This window comes from Cherax quadricarinatus, chromosome 38 (assembly GCF_038502225.1).
Source record: "Cherax quadricarinatus isolate ZL_2023a chromosome 38, ASM3850222v1, whole genome shotgun sequence".
Lineage (NCBI taxonomy): Eukaryota > Metazoa > Arthropoda > Malacostraca > Decapoda > Parastacidae > Cherax > Cherax quadricarinatus.
Window position 1 is genome coordinate 19,667,344 of NC_091329.1, and position 18,251 is coordinate 19,685,594.

General features: G+C 46.5%; 1 protein-coding gene across 2 annotated transcripts in view; it reads right to left on the minus strand.

Moving 5' to 3' along the window:
- The window catches only part of LOC128693031 (mucin-5AC), a 213,601-nt gene that overhangs the window by 60,134 nt on the left and 135,216 nt on the right, over nucleotides 1-18,251 (minus strand). For both annotated transcript variants that reach the window (XM_053782512.2, XM_053782513.2), the window contains exon 3: nucleotides 746-847. In XM_053782512.2, the coding sequence (XP_053638487.2) occupies nucleotides 746-847 (102 nt within the window). The remainder of the gene's footprint in view (nucleotides 1-745; nucleotides 848-18,251) is intronic.

Below are 18,251 nucleotides of genomic sequence, written 5' to 3' on the forward strand. Positions count from 1 at the left end.
GTAAGCTACCCTTGTGAGGGTACCACTGTAAACTACCCTTGCGAAGGTACCACTGTAAGCTACCCTTGTGAGGGTACCACTGTAAGCTAACTTAGTGAGGGTACTTACCTCAACCTGACACTTTTAAATAACATTTACAGTATGTCGCTGCCCAATTTTCATGACAGCTATATGGTGGGAACACCTGCAGTGTGCTGCTACACACCGAACAATTTACACTGTGGGAACACCCGAAGTGTGTTGCTACCCTATTCTGCATGATAGTTAAATTGTGGGAAGACCCGCAGTTTGAGACAATGCTGTTCTATATGATAATTACATTGTGAGAAAACCAACAATGGGCGAATGCCATAATTTGCATGATAGTTACATTTTGGTAACAAAAGATAGCTGTGTTTCTGTGTCATATTCCACCACGCAGACAAATTTCATACATCAGCCCTACTGAAGTCTCAAAGCCAGAGCCTGGGAGACTTCAGTAGTGCGATGAGGACATCGCCAGGCAACCCACCATGAGTTCCTAGCTATCAAGGTTTTAAAGGTTACCTTCCAACAGGGATGGGGTTACTGTTATGTGAAAAACAGCATGGAGTGAGGGTAAGGAGGGTGAATTAAGGACTGTTGTGAGGGTAAGGAGGGTGAATTATGGATTGAGGTGAGGGTGTATTCGGGATTATAGTGAGGGTAAGGAGGGTGAGTAAGGGGTTGAGGTTAGTGTGAGTACATGACTGTGAGTGTCACTCACCAGTTTCTAGTGCCAGGACGTTCTGTAGTGCCAGCGATGCTTTAGTAGCTGCGCCTTTCGCCCGGTCACGACTGTCTCGGTACAACTGCAGCTGCAACACATCTGTAAAAACATACTAATGTTACACACCTGTAGTGTTACACACCTGTAGTGTTACACACCTGTTATGTTACCTGTAATGTTACACACCTGTAGTGTTACACACCTGTTATGTTACCTGTAATGTTGCACACCTGTTATGTTACCTGTAGTGTTACACACCTGTAATTTAACACGCCGGTAATTTTACACCCGTAATACATAACCACAACACCTGTTATATTACACATATGACACACACCTTTTATGCTACATACCTACAACACCTATAAAGATACACGCACACACATGTAAGAATATTAATAATAATAATAATCTTTATTTCTACAAGTACATGTACAACGTTTACAGACCTTGCTAACATGTGTGACATACTATATAGAAAGCCACTTGCTATGCTGAGCATTTCGAGCAAATTAGGTTTTGTCCCTAGGATGCGACCCACACCAGTCTGCTAACACCCAGGTGCCTATTTACTGCTAGGCGAACAGGGACAGCAGGTGTCTTGAGGAAACATGCCTCAGCGTTTCCATCCGTGTCGGGATCAAACCACGGACCTGTGTGTGAGCTGAGTGCGCTAACAACCGAGCTAAGGGACACCGTAATGGCATGCACATGTTGCATACACCACCATGGCAGGAGAGAGATCAGAGCAGGGAAAATGTAGAGAAATCTTTTTCTGTCCCCAGAGGATCAATAAAACACCTAAATTACTGGGAACGCCTCACAGAACTTGGAATTTAATCTTTGAAGAGGGAAGAGAGATACCAGAGACTATACACATGAAAAATACTGTACTTGAGGGTCCCGTTCCAAATCCGCACACTGGCGTAATTTGCTGGAGATACGGGAGAAAAAAAATAGGATAAATTCAACAGAAAGACGAAAATTAGATATTTTAGATTTTGCCACCGAAGTGACTAATTTATTTTGCACCCTATAACCATCCCTATAACCATATGGATACAAAAGGCCTAGGAACTAGGCCCCAAAAAGGGCCTAGTTCACATATAGGGAACAATATTTTAAAACATGTAGTCCAAGAATCTTCAACTAAATGTAAGAAATAACGAAGGTTGAGTTTTTTCAAAGAAAAAACAGGGCAAGTTTCTTGAAGTGCCGTGTCAGCCAAGACGTCATGGCTGTGTAGGTCAGTGGCACGCTGGCAGCGACAGGCTGGTTGACCAGGCAGGCACTGTGAAAGTATGGCCTCAGGCCAGGCTACGAGAGTAGAGGTAACTCTTAAAATAACTAGCATCCCAGTTTGCTTTCCCGTCCTCACTCATACTTTAAGTAATTCACACATTCATACCCACAACGTCGTTAACGTTCTCATTCACGAAGCTTTCAGATTCATATTCATTCACTCGCACTCACATCAGTTTATTCTCAGTCCTTCATTCATTCCTGCTGGCTGCAAACTTTCACGTATCTGGTCAGAAATTGGGTTTTCCTGGTAGTCCAGGAAACCAGAGTAAATATTGCGACTGGGAATTTTATCATGGGGAGGGGTCGGGGGGGGGGGCTGATGAGGGGAGACAGGGAAGGCGTTAGGGGAAGGGAAGACATAGAGAGTAAGAGGTAGTGGGTTGAGGTGAGGGGGTGAAGCACAACACAACTTTGCTGTTAACAAGTTCATTTTCTGTTACGTGTAGAATAGTGCATGTTTATATATATATATATATATATATATATATATATATATATATATATATATATATATATATATATATATATATGAGACAGAGAGAGAGAGAGAGAGAGGATAGAATCCACCTCTGGTGCAAATTGTGGGACCCATCATAGCCTCGGAAAAGTGGATAAAAAGGTTTCCAGAAGGAATATTTGGATTTCTTTCTGAAGCCATTTGAATATTCCACGTCCCCTCCAAACCCATCTGTTTATTCTTTTTTTCCAGTAGGTATATTTTATTACATAATATGGTACAAAAGATTTAAGAGATGCATTGTTGATATAAAGATGACATATACAGTACATGAGGTGCGAGAGATACATGTCTAGTACATATTAAGTGTTTATCATTGATTATAACGTGAAAATCTCATCCAGCTCCTCAGAGCTGGGGCGAGTGCCCAAGTTACAGCAGGCATTACCTCTCTGAACAGCAGTGCTGAGTCGCTGGAAGAGAAAACTAACTGCCCTGGAATCCCTAGTTACCCTGATAAGTTTTTTGCCTAGCTCCTTTTTAAGGAACTTAGATGCACTCTTTCCCCATGAGCCAAGGGTCTTTGAGGCTATGGGAACAAACATATAATGATGGGCAAGTTCTCCATATTGCCTGGACTTTTGGGACTCCCTGGAGCTGGCAGCTGCTCCTCCTTCCTCCTTGGTGTATTGGAGATAGGTATCAGCCAAGGTAGATGCACATGTGTATATCCACACCACCTGCTTGCCGTCTGTTCAGGCTTGAAGGGTGATACCATCTCGACGCTTTTGGCTGCCATCAGATCTGCATAGTTGGGGTGGCTCCCTTACTGTTGGGCATCCGGCTGTTGTGAGGCTCCTCTTTACGTTATTAACCTCTTTATGTCTTGCAATTTTTCCCTCGGATTTACGGTACACAAGACCATGGTACCCGAATCGGTATGCTGCTTCACTGCCACAAATACACATATTTTCGGCGAAAATAGGGCGGCAAGTCGGTGGGCAACGCCAATGCGGATGATCTGTGGGTCGAGGCGTGTGCCAAGGCTGGAGTTGGGAACAGCCAACAGAAAGTCCTCTGAATGAGGAGCTCTCGCTCCCAGGAACCGGCCTCTATCCTTCCCTGACACAGTCTGAAGCACTGTTGAGCCTATCAAAAGTTTAAAAAAAAAAACTTCTGATTCCCCCAGAAATGCTGATGGATGTGTCTATAAGAGCCCTTGTAAAATATGCGATAAAGTCTATTACGGTCAGACTGGTAAAAGTCTCGAACTAAGATTAAAACAACATAAATATAGCATTAGAACTGGACAAGATTCCAATGCTCTATTTGTTCATGTGAGAGATTTTAACCATCCAATTGATTTTCAAAAGGCTGAGAAAGTTGTATCAAACAAGTCCATGGTCGACAGGAATATAATAGAATCATGTCTCATAAAAAGCATTTCTGAAAATAATATATTTCTTTTGGTTTATATAAATTAGACAATTTTATAATTAACAAAATTTGGGAAGAATTTAATTATGCATTAGACTCTTTTATAATGAATAAAATTTGGGAAGAATTTAATGATGCATTAGACAAGCAAAAAATCTTAGTGCTTGGGTAGAGTATCAGGTGTGTTTCACAGAGTTGGGTGTTGTCATGCGACTGCGAGGTGTAGTCATGTTTTGACGTGATTGTGAGGTGCAGTCTTGCCCCTTTATATGCTTTCCTGTTGGTGTTTTGCTTTTTATAGTTCCTTGACAATGTAAGAAGTCAGGAAAGCGCTTGGAATTTCAAAATTTGTTCACAGTGGCTTTTCTGCATATTGTGATATCACCTGTTTACTGTGATTTTATTGCATATATATATATATATATATATATATATATATATATATATATATATATATATATATATATATATATATATATATATATATATATATTTCATGTCGTGTCAAATAAGCAAAACTTGCTGTTTTGGCTTAAATAGCAATGCTCTTCTTGCCGAGTAAGGCAAGCGAAAATTTGTGTATGCAATAATTTCGCAAAAATCATTCTGAAAATAACGAAAAAAATATTTCATTGTTTTTGTTTATTATTAAATTGCTGTAAACTTATCTAAAATATTAGTTGGATTAGGGTATATTAAATTGCGCTTGTTATAATAAAGTTAGTTAAGTTTTCTGAGGTTCTTTTGGTACAAAATTATTAATTTTTATATTAATATAAATGAAAAAAATATATCTTCAAACATACGTATAGGAGAAAATTTTAGAAAGGACTTAAGTCTAAATGAGTTCTTGCTAATTGACCGGTTTTACCTATTCGGCACGACATATATATTATCTACAATTATAAGCAGCTATCGATTTTTAATGAAGCTAAATTGTTTTCCCAAAGGTGACCTGTAATGGTATTTTAATTAGAATTCTGGTAAACATTAGAGCATTTACACTGAGCAACCAGTTATCAAAGTTATCAAATGTAAACTGCATCAAACGATGCCACAGTTTATATGTTGATATATATTCCCGTGTCAGCATCAAACACATCACTGTACTGAACACTGGGGCGGTACGTAGTCAGTCAATCTTCTTTCAAACTGTTGGTTTTCCTACGCATTACCCAGCATTATTTTCTGAATATGTTGAACTAAAACCAAAGGCATTGGCTGGCATATCAGAACCATAAATATTAATGCCAAACAAAATCATATTATCACATCATTCATCTTTGTATGCATACAAGGTGTTAAACCAAGAGATAACTAAATATCATTTATTAGTGGACACCTAACCGAGTTCAATGCAATATTTGCATCTTTCATAGAGACCTTAAATAAAGACTACTTCCACAACGAAATGTGGATACCTGGGTACAATTTGTTTAGATGCCACCGAAACAGCTGACTACGTAGTGGAACTGGTTTGTAAAGAAGTTCATTTGCACCCAGATACTTAACACCACAAAAATTTAATAAAAGAGTTAGCGGTAAAAAATGAAAATCAACATTTAATTATTGTTTGTGTATATTAATCATAAGTCATAACCTCCCAGCAGCAGCTTAATGGTCAGCGGCTGGAAATCTTTCTAATTGTTTTAATTAATTTGAAATATGTAACATTTCTTTAACATCAGAGGTTCTAGGAGGTTGTCTGGATGAACAGTCACCTACAACTGGATTCTTAGAACACTCTGACAAATTCGCTTTAAATTAACAAACATGGAAATCTAACAGATTAGAAAATACTCTTGACCATAAATTTATAAATAATGAGGATCTGGTAAGGAAAATGACAGTATCAAACACACCAAACCCTGACTACAACTACAGTGAAGTTTAAACTTGTTTACACACTGGAACAGCCCAGCACAAATACTCTTGAGTATTCAACAATAAATCCTTTAACTATGAGCAAATTAACCCTGACGTTACTGAAACATGCTGGGAGGCGAGTATGAGTAACAGAATTATGCTCCAGACACAAAGTATTAAGAAAAGTTAAGAGAAGATGCATCTTAGAAAGAGATGCTCCTTCCATATGGGTCTTAAATATCCAATAGTTATTAAAACACACTGATTAAACCCCATACCACAAAGGTTGCAGTAAAACAATCACAAAAAAAACTATAGACCAGAAGCACTGACATTCCACATCAGAATCTTTGAACGAGTTTTAAGAATCAATAGACAAGTACAATAACTAGATTCTGATTTACAATTTTTACTGTCAAAACTTTAACTATATTTATAGTGTTTAGTAACTTAGTGCAAATGAGCGACTTTGACGTTACAGACCAATTCTTTCCACCCTTGTTGTCTGTTATTTTTGTCGCATCTCAGCATGTTGTACACAAGGATCCATACTTCAGTATCAAAATATTTTTTTACACAAGTCTCTAAAAGCCGCTAGCAAAACATTTGATTCAGTGAGGAGTCCAACAATAAATGGTATTCAGTTGATACTCGTTTTAAGACCTTGTATGTTTGCAAATATAAATGATGTTATATTATTCTTTGATGTTTTGGGGGCTTTTTTCCTAATTTTAATATCTATTGCTCTGAGTCAGCCATTGGCTTTTGTTTCCAGTCCGGCATGGCTCCTAGGTGGTAGTACAGTCTTATCATTTCCTGTCAATCTTTTTCGTTTCGTCACTAAGAAATCACTGCTGTCTGTGTAATTGTCCGAAGTAGCTGACTGATCACAAGGCCTCCCTGGCCTCGTTCCTTTTCTGTAGAATGCAAACCAAATTCTATCGTATCATAACACTGTTTCTTATTGAACTATGACACATTTTGGGACGGAAGTATTTACGGGCTTTAATCAACATATGCTTTTATTTAGGAGATTGTGGCATTTCTTTGGATGGTCAAACTGACATTTTATTTCTTGTTGCAGTTGACCCGTGTCTGCACACACCCATGAATAGGGCTGACACACACTGGCCAGTGAATGTTGCAGTAACCACTACTTCATTTTCAGTACTTGCCTCTGATTCAGCTGATTCTTAATTAGTACAAGGACTGGAGGCTGTTAGTGCTGTGTCCCCCTACTTTGTTTACATGAGGTGTACCATCCGCTGCGTCCGCACACATCTCCACGCTCTTAGCTTAACTCTCACACATCGCTGTGTAACATCAACATCTGCTTCACGCTCCTACACAGTGGGAGGTACTCCTATGGCATGTTGGCTCTCCATTCCTGTATCGGTCTGACTGTGGCGTAAATCTGTTTAGTTCTGCTTTTAATGTAGTTTTTTTTTATCAGATCAGATAGATCAGACAGAAATAATTATTTAGAGGATGGATGTTGGCCAGTATGTCCGAAACCTGGGAGTTCTAAACTTTGAAAATTCTCTGACATGATGTAACATGTACTGAGTGACGTGACGAGACAGTGACATGAAACAATGTACACACCTCAAAAGTGTATTCAGCTGTAAATCAAGATACAGAAATGTAAATTCTCACTACAAATATCAAACTCCAACCATTTATTTGTATACACTGTACTGCGAACATAAACCCTTCAGGCTCTACCATCCCCTCCTGTAGGATCTCCCCCGCCCACTGATTCTACCATCTCCTCCCATAGGTTCTCCCCCTCCCACTGGCTCTACCATCCCCTCCTATAGGATCTCCCCTCCCACTGGCTCTACCATCCCCTCCTATAGGATCTCCCTCTCCCACTGGCTCCATCATCCCATCCTATACGATCTCCCCCTCCCCCCTATAGGATCTCCCCTCCCACTGGCTCTACCATCCCCTTCTATAGGATCTCCCCTCCCACTGGCTCTACCATCCCCTCCTATAGGATCTCCCTCTCCCACTGGCTCCACCATCCCATCCTATACGATCTCCCCCTCCCCCTATAGGATCTCCCCTCTCACTGGCTCTACCATCCCCTCCTACAGGATCTCCCTTTCCCACTGGCTCTACCATTTCCCTCTCTCACGCCGCCATCATTCTCATCTCCCATCACCATAACCTTAAAGATGATTACTTGATAATTACCCTCCTTCACTAACTCTCCTCCCTCTCCCTTCCTCCCTCTCCCTTCCTCTCTCTTTCTCTTGCTCACTTTTTTCCTTCTTTACTTCATCCTTATCTCTTCTTGCTCACTTCTTCCCCTCTCCCTCCCAGGGCCTCCTCCCTCTGTAACCTCTTCCTTCTATCTCTCTCTTCCTGGCCTCTCATATCTCTCGCACTTCTACCACAAGTGAACCTTTGTGCTTCTAATTGTTCATATCACCTGGTATTCCTAACATAGTGACGTTGCTTAAGCTTCAAGTCACATATCCACCGAAGTAACTTTGGTAGTCTAATTTAAGCAAATTTGTAAATGAGAAAAATCTCGTCTTTGCCAAAAAAAAGGGTAAATCATGTCAATTTGTAGACCGACTGTCTCATCTCCCTTAGGAGCAGACTGCCTCATCTTTTAGACTGTACAAAGTGCTTCAAGATCATCATTCCGTGAACACACTCATCTTCAGTGTGTGTATCGTGTTAGTAGTCCGCAAGGTCCACTCAACTTCCTGTTTTACCAGTGACACCAACGATAACTACAGCAGTGACCACCACAACCGTGACTACAATCATAAGTGACAACAATCACAACAGTGACTACAATCACAAGTGATCGCAGTCACAACAGTGGCTACAACCACAACAGTGGTTACAACTACATCATTGACTACAACCACAAAACAGTGACTACATCCACAGGTACAACCACTGCTACTACTACCACCACCACAACTTCCACTACTAACGCTAAGTCTACCAACACTCCTACTATTACTACCTCTACCACCACCACTACTATTACTATTACCACCACTACCATTACTACTAATATGTTTAGCTTTTCATCTTGTTACACAAAATGAAAAGATAAAATAATGTAATCCCACATTTTCATTGATGTACCCTCTCCCTCCCTCACTCTCTCCCTCCCTCACTCTCTCCCTCACTCTCTCCCTCCCTCACTCTCACCCTCCCTCACTCTCTCCCTCCCTCACTCTCACCCTCCCTCACTCTCTCCCTCCCTCACTCTCTCCCTCCCTCACTCTCACCCTCCCTCACTCTCTCCCTCCCTCACTCTCACCCTCCCTCACTCTCTCCCTCCCTCACTCTCACCCTCCCTCACTCTCTCCCTCCCTCACTCTCACCCTCCCTCACTCTCACCCTCCCTCACTCTCTCCCTCCCTCACTCTCTCCCTCCCTCACTCTCTCCCTCCCTCACTCTCTCCCTCCCTCACTCTCACCCTCCCTCACTCTCACCCTCCCTCACTCTCACCCTCCCTCACTCTCACCCTCCCTCACTCTCACCCTCCCTCACCCTCCCTCTCACCCTCCCTCACTCTCACCCTCCCTCACTCTCACCCTCCCTCACTCTCTCCCTCCCTCACTCTCACCCTCCCTCACTCTCTCCCTCCCTCACTCTCACCCTCCCTCACTCTCTCCCTCCCTCACTCTCTCCCTCCCTCACTCTCACCCTCCCTCACTCTCACCCTCCCTCACTCTCACCCTCCCTCACTCTCTCCCTCCCTCACTCTCTCCCTCCCTCACTCTCTCCCTCCCTCACTCTCACCCTCCCTCACTCTCACCCTCCCTCACTCTCTCCCTCCCTCACTCTCACCCTCCCTCACTCTCTCCCTCCCTCACTCTCACCCTCCCTCACTCTCACCCTCCCTCACTCTCACCCTCCCTCACTCTCTCCCTCCCTCACTCTCTCCCTCCCTCACTCTCTCCCTCCCTCACTCTCACCCTCCCTCACTCTCACCCTCCCTCACTCTCTCCCTCCCTCACTCTCACCCACCCTCACTCACCCTCCCTCCTTCACTCTCTCCCTCCCTCACTCTCACCCTCCCTCACTCTCTCCCTCCCTCACTCTCTCCCTCCCTCACTCTCACCCTCCCTCACTCTCACCCTCCCTCACTCTCTCCCTCCCTCACTCTCACCCTCCCTCACTCTCTCCCTCCCTCACTCTCACCCTCCCTCACACTCACCCTCCCTCACTCCCTCCCTCACTCTCCCTCCCTCACTCTCACCCTCCCTCACTCTCACCTCCCTCACTCACTCTCTCCCTCCCTCTCTCCCTCCCTCACTCTCACCCTCCCTCACTCTCACCCTCCCTCACTCTCCCTCCCTCCCTCACCCTCCCTCACTCCCTCCCTCACTCTCTCCCTCCCTCACTCTCTCCCTCCCTCACTCTCACCCTCCCTCACTCTCTCCCTCCCTCACCCTCACCTCACCCTCCCTCCCTCCCTCACTCTCACCCTCCCTCACTCTCACCCTCCCTCACTCTCTCCCTCCCTCACTCTCTCCCTCCCTCACTCTCACCCTCCCTCACTCTCTCCCTCCCTCACTCTCTCCCTCCCTCACTCTCTCCCTCCCTCACTTCTTACCTCCCTCACTTCATACCTCCCTCACTCTCACCCTCCCTCACTCTCTCCCTCCCTCACTCCCTCCCTCTCTCCTTCCCTCACTCTCCCTCCTCCTCACCCTCCTCACCCTCCCTCACCTCCTCCTCTCCCTCCTCCCTCCTACCTCCTCACCCTCCCTCCTCCTCACCTCCCTCCTCTCCTCTCACCCTCCCTCCTCCTCACCTCCTCTCCCACTCCCTCCCTCCCTCCCTCACTCTCCCTCCCTCACTCTCACCCTCCCTCACTCTCTCCCTCCCTCACTCTGACCCTCCCTCACTCTCCCTCCCTCACTCTCTCCCTCACCCTCCCTCACTCTCCCTCCCTCACCCTCCCTCACTCTCTCACCCCTCCCCTCCTCTCCCCTCCTCACCCTCCTCACTCCCTCACTCTCCCTCCCTCACCCTCCTCACCTCCCTCACCCTCTCCCTCTCACCCTCCCTCCTCCTCTCCCTCCTCACCCTCTCACCCTCCTCACTCCTCACCCTCCTCACTCTCCTCCCTCCCTCCTCCCTCCCTCCTCCCCACCCCTCTCCTCCCTCACCTCCTCCCTCACTCTCACCCTCCCTCACTCTCACCCTCCCTCACTCTCTCCCTCCCTCACTCTCACCCTCCCTCACTCTCACCCTCCCTCACTCTCACCCTCCCTCACTCTCACCCTCCCTCTCACCCTCCCTCACTCTCACCCTCCCTCACTCTCACCCACCCACACTCTCTCCCACCCTCACTCTCACCCTCCCTCACTCTCTCCCTCCCTCACTCTCACCCTCCCTCACTCTCACCCTCCCTCACTCTCTCCCTCCCTCACTCTCACCCTCCCTCACTCTCACCCTCCCTAACTCTCACTCTCCTTCACTCTCACCCTCCTTCACTCTCACCCTCCTTCGCTCTCACCCTCCTTCACTCTCACCCTCCTTCACTCTCACCCTCCCTCACTCTCACCCTCCCTCATTCTCACCCTCCCTCCTCTCACCCTCCCTCCTCTCACCCCTCCTCCCTCCCTCACCCTCCCTCTCCTCTCCTCCCCTCCCTCCCCCTCTCACCTCCCTCCCTCCTCCTCACCCTCCTCATCTCCTCCCTCCTCACTCTCACCCTCCCTCCACCTCACCCTCCCTCCTCTCACCTCTCACTCCTCACTCTCCTCCCTCCTCCTCACTCCCACGCCTCCCTCACCTCCTCCACCTCCCTCACCCTCCCTCACTCCTCCCTCACCCTCCTCACCTCCCTCACCTCACCCTCCTCACCCTCCCTCCTCCCCTCACCCTCCTCCTCCTCACCCTCACCCTCCTCACCCTCCTCCTCCCTCACCCTCCTCACCCTCCCTCTCCCACCTCCCCTCACCCTCCTCACCCTCCCTCACCTCCCTCCCTCCTCCTCACCCTCCTCACTCACCTCCTCTCTCCCTCCCTCCCTCCTCACCCCACCTCACTCCTCCCTCCCTCACCCTCACCCTCCCTCACTCTCTCCCTCCCTCACTCTCACCCTCACTCACTCTCTCCCTCCCTCACTCTCACCCTCACTCACTCTCTCCCTCCCTCACTCTCACCCCCACTCACTCTCACCCTCCCTCACTCTCTCGCTCCCTCACTCTCTCCCTCCCTCACTCTCACCCTCCCTCACTCTCACCCTCCCGCACTCTCACCCTCCCTCACTCTCTCCCTCCCACACTCGCACCCTCCCTCACTCTCACCCTCCCTCACTCTCTCCCTCCCTCACTCTCTCCCTCCCTCACTCTCACCCTCACTCACTCTCTCCCTCCCCCACTCTCACCCTCACTCACTCTCACCCTCCCTCACTCTCACCCTCACTCACTCTCACCCTCCCTCACTCTCACCCTCCCTCACTCTCTCCCTCCCTCACTCTCACCCTCCCTCACTCTCACCCTCCCTCACTCTCACCCTCACTCTCACCCTCCCTCACTCTCTCCCTCCCTCACTCTCACCCTCCCTCACTCTCACCCTTCCTTCACTCTCTCCCTTCCCTCACTCTCACCCTCACTCACTCCCTCCCTCACTCTCTCCCTCCCTCACTATCTCCCTCCCTCACTCTCACCCTCCCTCACTCTCACCCTCCCTCACTCTCTCCCTCCCTCACTCTCTCCCTCCCTCACTCTCACCCTCCCTCACTCTCACCCTCCCTCACTCTCTCCCTCCCTCACTCTCTCCCTCCCTCACTCTCTCCTTCCCTCACTCTCACCCTCCCTCACTCTCTCCCTCCCTCACTCTCACCCTCCCTCACTCTCTCCCTCCCTCACTCTCTCCCTCCCTCACTCTCACCCTCCCTCACTCTCACCCTCCCTCACTCTCTCCCTTCCCTCACTCTCTCCCTTCACTCTCTCACTTCCCTCACTCTCTCCCTCCCTCACTCTCTCCCTCCCTCACTCTCTCCCTCCCTCACTCTCACCCTCCCTCACTCTCACCCTCCCTCACTCTCTCCCTCCCTCACTCTCTCCTTCCCTCACTCTCACCCTCCCTCACTCTCTCCCTCCCTCACTCTCTCCCTCACTCTCACCCTCCCTCACTCTCACCCTCCCTCACTCTCTCCCTCCCTCACTCTCTCCTTCCCTCACTCTCTCCCTCCCTCACTCTCTCCCTCCCTCACTCTCACCCTCCCTCACTCTCACCGCTCTGTCGGGCGGGCGGATGAGTGGCCACGACAATTCACTCCCAACAATGGAAACGATTTGAGATTACGATCATTTATTTTCCTCGCAAGACAAGACACGCATACGCAAAATACACACTACACAACACACACACAACACACAACAGGCCTAGTGTCTAATCGACATGTGCCTAAGACAAAATGATAACACACACACACACACACACACACACACACACACACACACACACACACACACACACACACACACACACACACACACACACACACACACAGGATGTTCCAGAGAGGGAACACAGAAACAAGGGGTCACAATTGGAAGCTGAGGACTCAGACGAGCCACAGGGATGTTAGGAAGTACTTCTTCAGTCACAGAGTCGTCAGGAAGTGGAATAGCCTAGCAAGTGATGTAGTGCAGGCAGGAACCATACTTAACCAAACCATACCACGGACGGGGATTGAACCCGCGATCAGAGAGTCTCAAAACTCCAGACCGTCGCGTTAGCCACTGGACCAGTCTGCAGTTTTGAGACTCTGATCGCGGGTTCCATCCCCGTCCGTGGTATGGTTTGTTTGCAATTGTATCATTACGATTTCGTGAACCATACATAGCTTTAAGACGAGGTTTGACATGGCTCAGGAAGCAGAGAGAGACAGGACCTAGTAGTGATCAGTGAAGAGGCGGGGCCAGGAGCTGAGTCTCGACCCCTGCAACCACAATTAGGTGAGTACACACACAAAGCGAGTGTTGAGGAAGGCAATATGTTGAGGTACAGACATCAAGGTAGAGCGGCCTAATAACAGAATCAACGAGATAGTAAACAAAATTGATAAAAGGCTAGAAGATCGTAGACGACAGAATCAGAATAAAACAGCAGGATTAAATGAAAGGAAGAAAATCATGGAGGAAAAATCAGGGAGCAAGGGAAAGAGAATTAAAAGAATTTAACAGATTAAAGAGAAGGTAAAATGCATGAGAAGAAAAACCAAGAAAACTGGAGATGGGATGAGAGCGAGAGGAGGAAAGGAATGAAACTGTGCTGACCTAAACATAGATGCCAAATAAATAGCAGTAACAGGAGAGGAACTAGGGAGGCAGTGAAGGACAGATATATGAACACTTAGACAAAAGGAAGGAGAGAGGAAAACCTCAGTGATAACTTTTGAGACTAACAGTCTTTATTTCCATTAGCTAAGAAACTGGCGCGGGAGGAGAGGTGAATGAAATGTTAAAGTGAAAGGAGTGAGACAAGAAAGAAGCAGAAAATTTTGTGTCTGAGCTGGTTTGTGAAAGGCAAAGAAAGAAATCTGAAGATAGCATCCAGAAATGTACAAATTAGAGATTGTATCATGACATCAATGATATATAATACCGACACATATGTAACAACTAGTGACTATCCATGTAATTCAGCGACAAAAACAGATGATTGAAGATGGAGGTAATGAGTCCCTGTGTGTAGCAGCAGGTATTCAGTACCGTAGTCTTGATTAATATGAAGCACAGGAGGAAATGGGCTCATATACTGGAGTTAGATGAGTTGCAGCAGATGAAGGCATTGCTAATGATGAATCAGATGAATGTAGGTGTTTTATACTGGAGAGACAGAAAAGAGGAGGATTAATGGAAGGCTTGCCTGTGCCTCACCTGTGACCAGCTCCGACGACTCTTACACTTACAGTGCAGCTTGAGGTTTAACAGCTTCACTGTGTACTACCTAGTTACTCATGTTTGTAGCAGCTCACAGGTCCACATATCCGTCAAGTCTACATCAGGTGTATCATGTACTGGTAGAAATTATCATTATTATAAACCTATATTTATAAACCTATATTTATAAACCTATATTTATAAACCTATTTATAAACCTATATTTATATTTATGCTGTACACTTCTCAAGACTGATGGAGGGAACACACACACTCGGCATTGTACCTTTATTCAGTTTGGATTATATTTTGTAATGTGATTTATATTTCTTAAAAAATATTCCATAGCGTAATTAAAACTTATCTTCGTTGAAAATCACATTGCTTTCTGTATTAGCCCACTGGAAGACTTATTTTATATCTGTCTGGATGTACTGTGTGCTTTGTTCTCGATGGATGCCACTTCTCGATGGATGTCACTTCTCGATGGATGCCACTTCTCGATGGATGCCACTTCTCGATGGATGTCACTTCTCGATGGATGCCACTTCTCGATGGATGCCACTTCTCGATGGATGCCACTTCTCGATGGATGCCACTTCTCGATGGATGTCACTTCTCGATGGATGCCACTTCTCGATGGATGCCACTTCTCGATGGATGCCACTTCTCGATGGATGCCACTTCTCGATGGATGTCACTTCTCGATGGATGCCACTTCTCGATGGATGCCACTTCTCGATGGATGCCACTTCTCGATGGATGCCACTTCTCGATGGATGCCACTTCTCGATGGATGCCACTTCTCGATGAATGCCACTTCTCGATGAATGCCACTTCTCGATGAATGCCACTTCTCGATGAATGCCACTTCTCGATGAATGCCACTTCTCGATGAATGCCACTTCTCGATGGATGCCACTTCTCGATGGATGCCACTTCTCGATGAATGCCACTTCTCGATGAATGCCACTTCTCGATGGATGCCACTTCTCGATGAATGCCACTTCTCGATGAATGCCACTTCTCGATGAATGCCACTTCTCGATGGATGCCACTTCTCGATGGATGCCACTTCTCGATGGATGCCACTTCTCGTTATTCTAACATCGTCAGCGATGGATGATGCAGCAGTATTTATGTCGATGGACGATATAGAAAAGAAAGAATTAGGTCGATTACTGTAACTTGAGGAACACTGTTTTCCATTCTGAAAGCTTGTGTGTGTGTTTTTTTTTTTTTTTTGTTGCGAGTTTTTCATAAATTTAAGAGTCTGTCTACTTTTCCAGTAAGTAGACTTTCATGCATTTTAGTGTTATTACACCATGATGATAACACTTGTCGAAAGATTTCGCAGTCTGTAGGGAAATAGTGTGACATATATTTTATTAATTTTATTTAAGTCCTCACGCCAACGACGTCACAAACCCGTGTACTTGGGGTGAACCGTAGACCCTGGAGTAGGCCACCCGGGACATGCCCGGTCCAGCGCCCCTGCCCGGGCTACCACCTGCCCTGGCTACCACCTGCCTGCTCTGACCACTGTGATTGGGTAGCAGCAGCTCTCAGCAGGTGACGGCTGACTCGCTGCTAGCAGCTGAGACAACCTCACTTTAAGCCTACTACCTCAAGGTACCTGACATATACCTGTGACCGGTTTTGAGAGGCCTTTCACCCTCGTAGCCCGGGCTTCTTCTTTGACTGCATGGTCAACCAGTCTATTGCTGATAGTGTGCAGGCAGTGGACGTGCAAATGTAAAATACTACAATTCTGTTAAATCCATGCGAACTGTATTTTTTTCACTGGGAGAATTGCTGATTTTTTTTATCTAAAGAACACCTAAGATGACAGGTAAATTTTACACATTATAACTTACATAGTTTCCAATGCTTTATAATAACTCGTATTCCTGTTATGTTTCTCATCCTAAGAAGCCTGAGCTGAGAGCGAATCATTCGTGATATTTTAAACCACTTAACAGATAACCACCAGTGTGGTCCCAATACTTCTCAAGCTATTTGCTATTTGCACAATATGGTAATATCAGCCAGGCTGTGATGAATATGTGGGGCAGTGGGCCACCAGTAGCAACAGCCTGGTTGACCAGGCGAGCACCAGACAAGCCTGGCTCATGGCCGGGCTCCGGGAGTAGCAAAACTCTCGGGACTCATCAAAAGTATTCTAATATCACAAAGTTCAACACAATACAGCACTATGGCTCGTCACAGTGCCAACAGCTGCCCCACCTTCATGTGTTCTTAAGACACCTGTCTTGCCTCGCCACCGCCACCGAGCACATCATCGTCGCTGGGAATTTTCACAGATGTTTTAAACAAAAAGCTGTATTGAAGCAGTACTGCGAGGGTATGTCTGTGTGGGTGGAATAAAGGACCGTGTAGTAAACCTGGTTCACTTCTTATCTGGCTGCTACTAAGACAGCGGCTATGTGAGGGGATGGGTTTGATTGGTGCCGTGGGTACAGGAGTAAATTCTTGGGTAGCTTTGGGTGGGGGTGGTTTTGATAAGGACCTGCCTTGTATGGGCCAGTAGGCCTTCTGCAGTGTTAATCAATTCTTATTTTATGTTGCTGCTGTTACCCTTGTTGCTTACCTGCAGCACAGAAGACAATTTAGAAAAAAAATATGACTCTTAATAGACGAATTTGACTGATGAAATCGTAATAACACGATTGCAAACAAACCATAGCACGGGCGGGGTTAGAACCCGCGATCAGAGCGCCATAGAACTCTAGACCGACGCGTTCGCCACTGGACCAGCTAGCCACAATAAGATTCATCCAACTAGGTATATTTATACACCATAGGAAGGTTAGCATAGGCACCACTGTGGCTAACTGGCCCAGTGGCTAACGCGTCGGTTTGGAGTTTTATGACTCTCTGATCGCGGATTCTAACCTCGCCCGTGGTATGGTTTGTTTACTAGACGAAGTGTGTGTGTGTGTGTGTGTGTGTGTGTGTGTGTGTGTGTGTGTGTGTTTTGTTAGCCTCGTGGCTGGGGTAAGACTTTCCTTGTTCATACTATAGTGTCACCATACACATACACACACACACACATAAACACACACACACATACACACACACACACACACACACACACACGAGTCCTTGGTTTACCCGAAGGTGTAGGAGGCAAAAACTAAGTGCAACAGAGAATGGAAAAGGTACAGGAGGCATAGGACCCAGGAAAACAAGGAGATTAGTAGAAGAGCCAGAAACGAGTATGCACAGATAAGGAGGGAGGCCCAGCGACACTATGAAAACGACATAGCATCGAAAGTCAAATCTGACCCGAAACTGCTGTATAGCCACATTAGGAGGAAGACAACAGTCAAGGACCAGGTGATAAGGCTGAGGAAAGAAGGTGGAGAACTCACAAGAAACGATCAAGAGGTATGTGAGGAGCTCAACACGAGATTTAAGGAAGTATTTACAGTAGAGACAGGAAGGACTCTGGGGGGACAGACCAGATGGGGACACCAGCAAGGAATACACCAACAAGTGTTGGACGACATACATACAGATGAGGAGGAG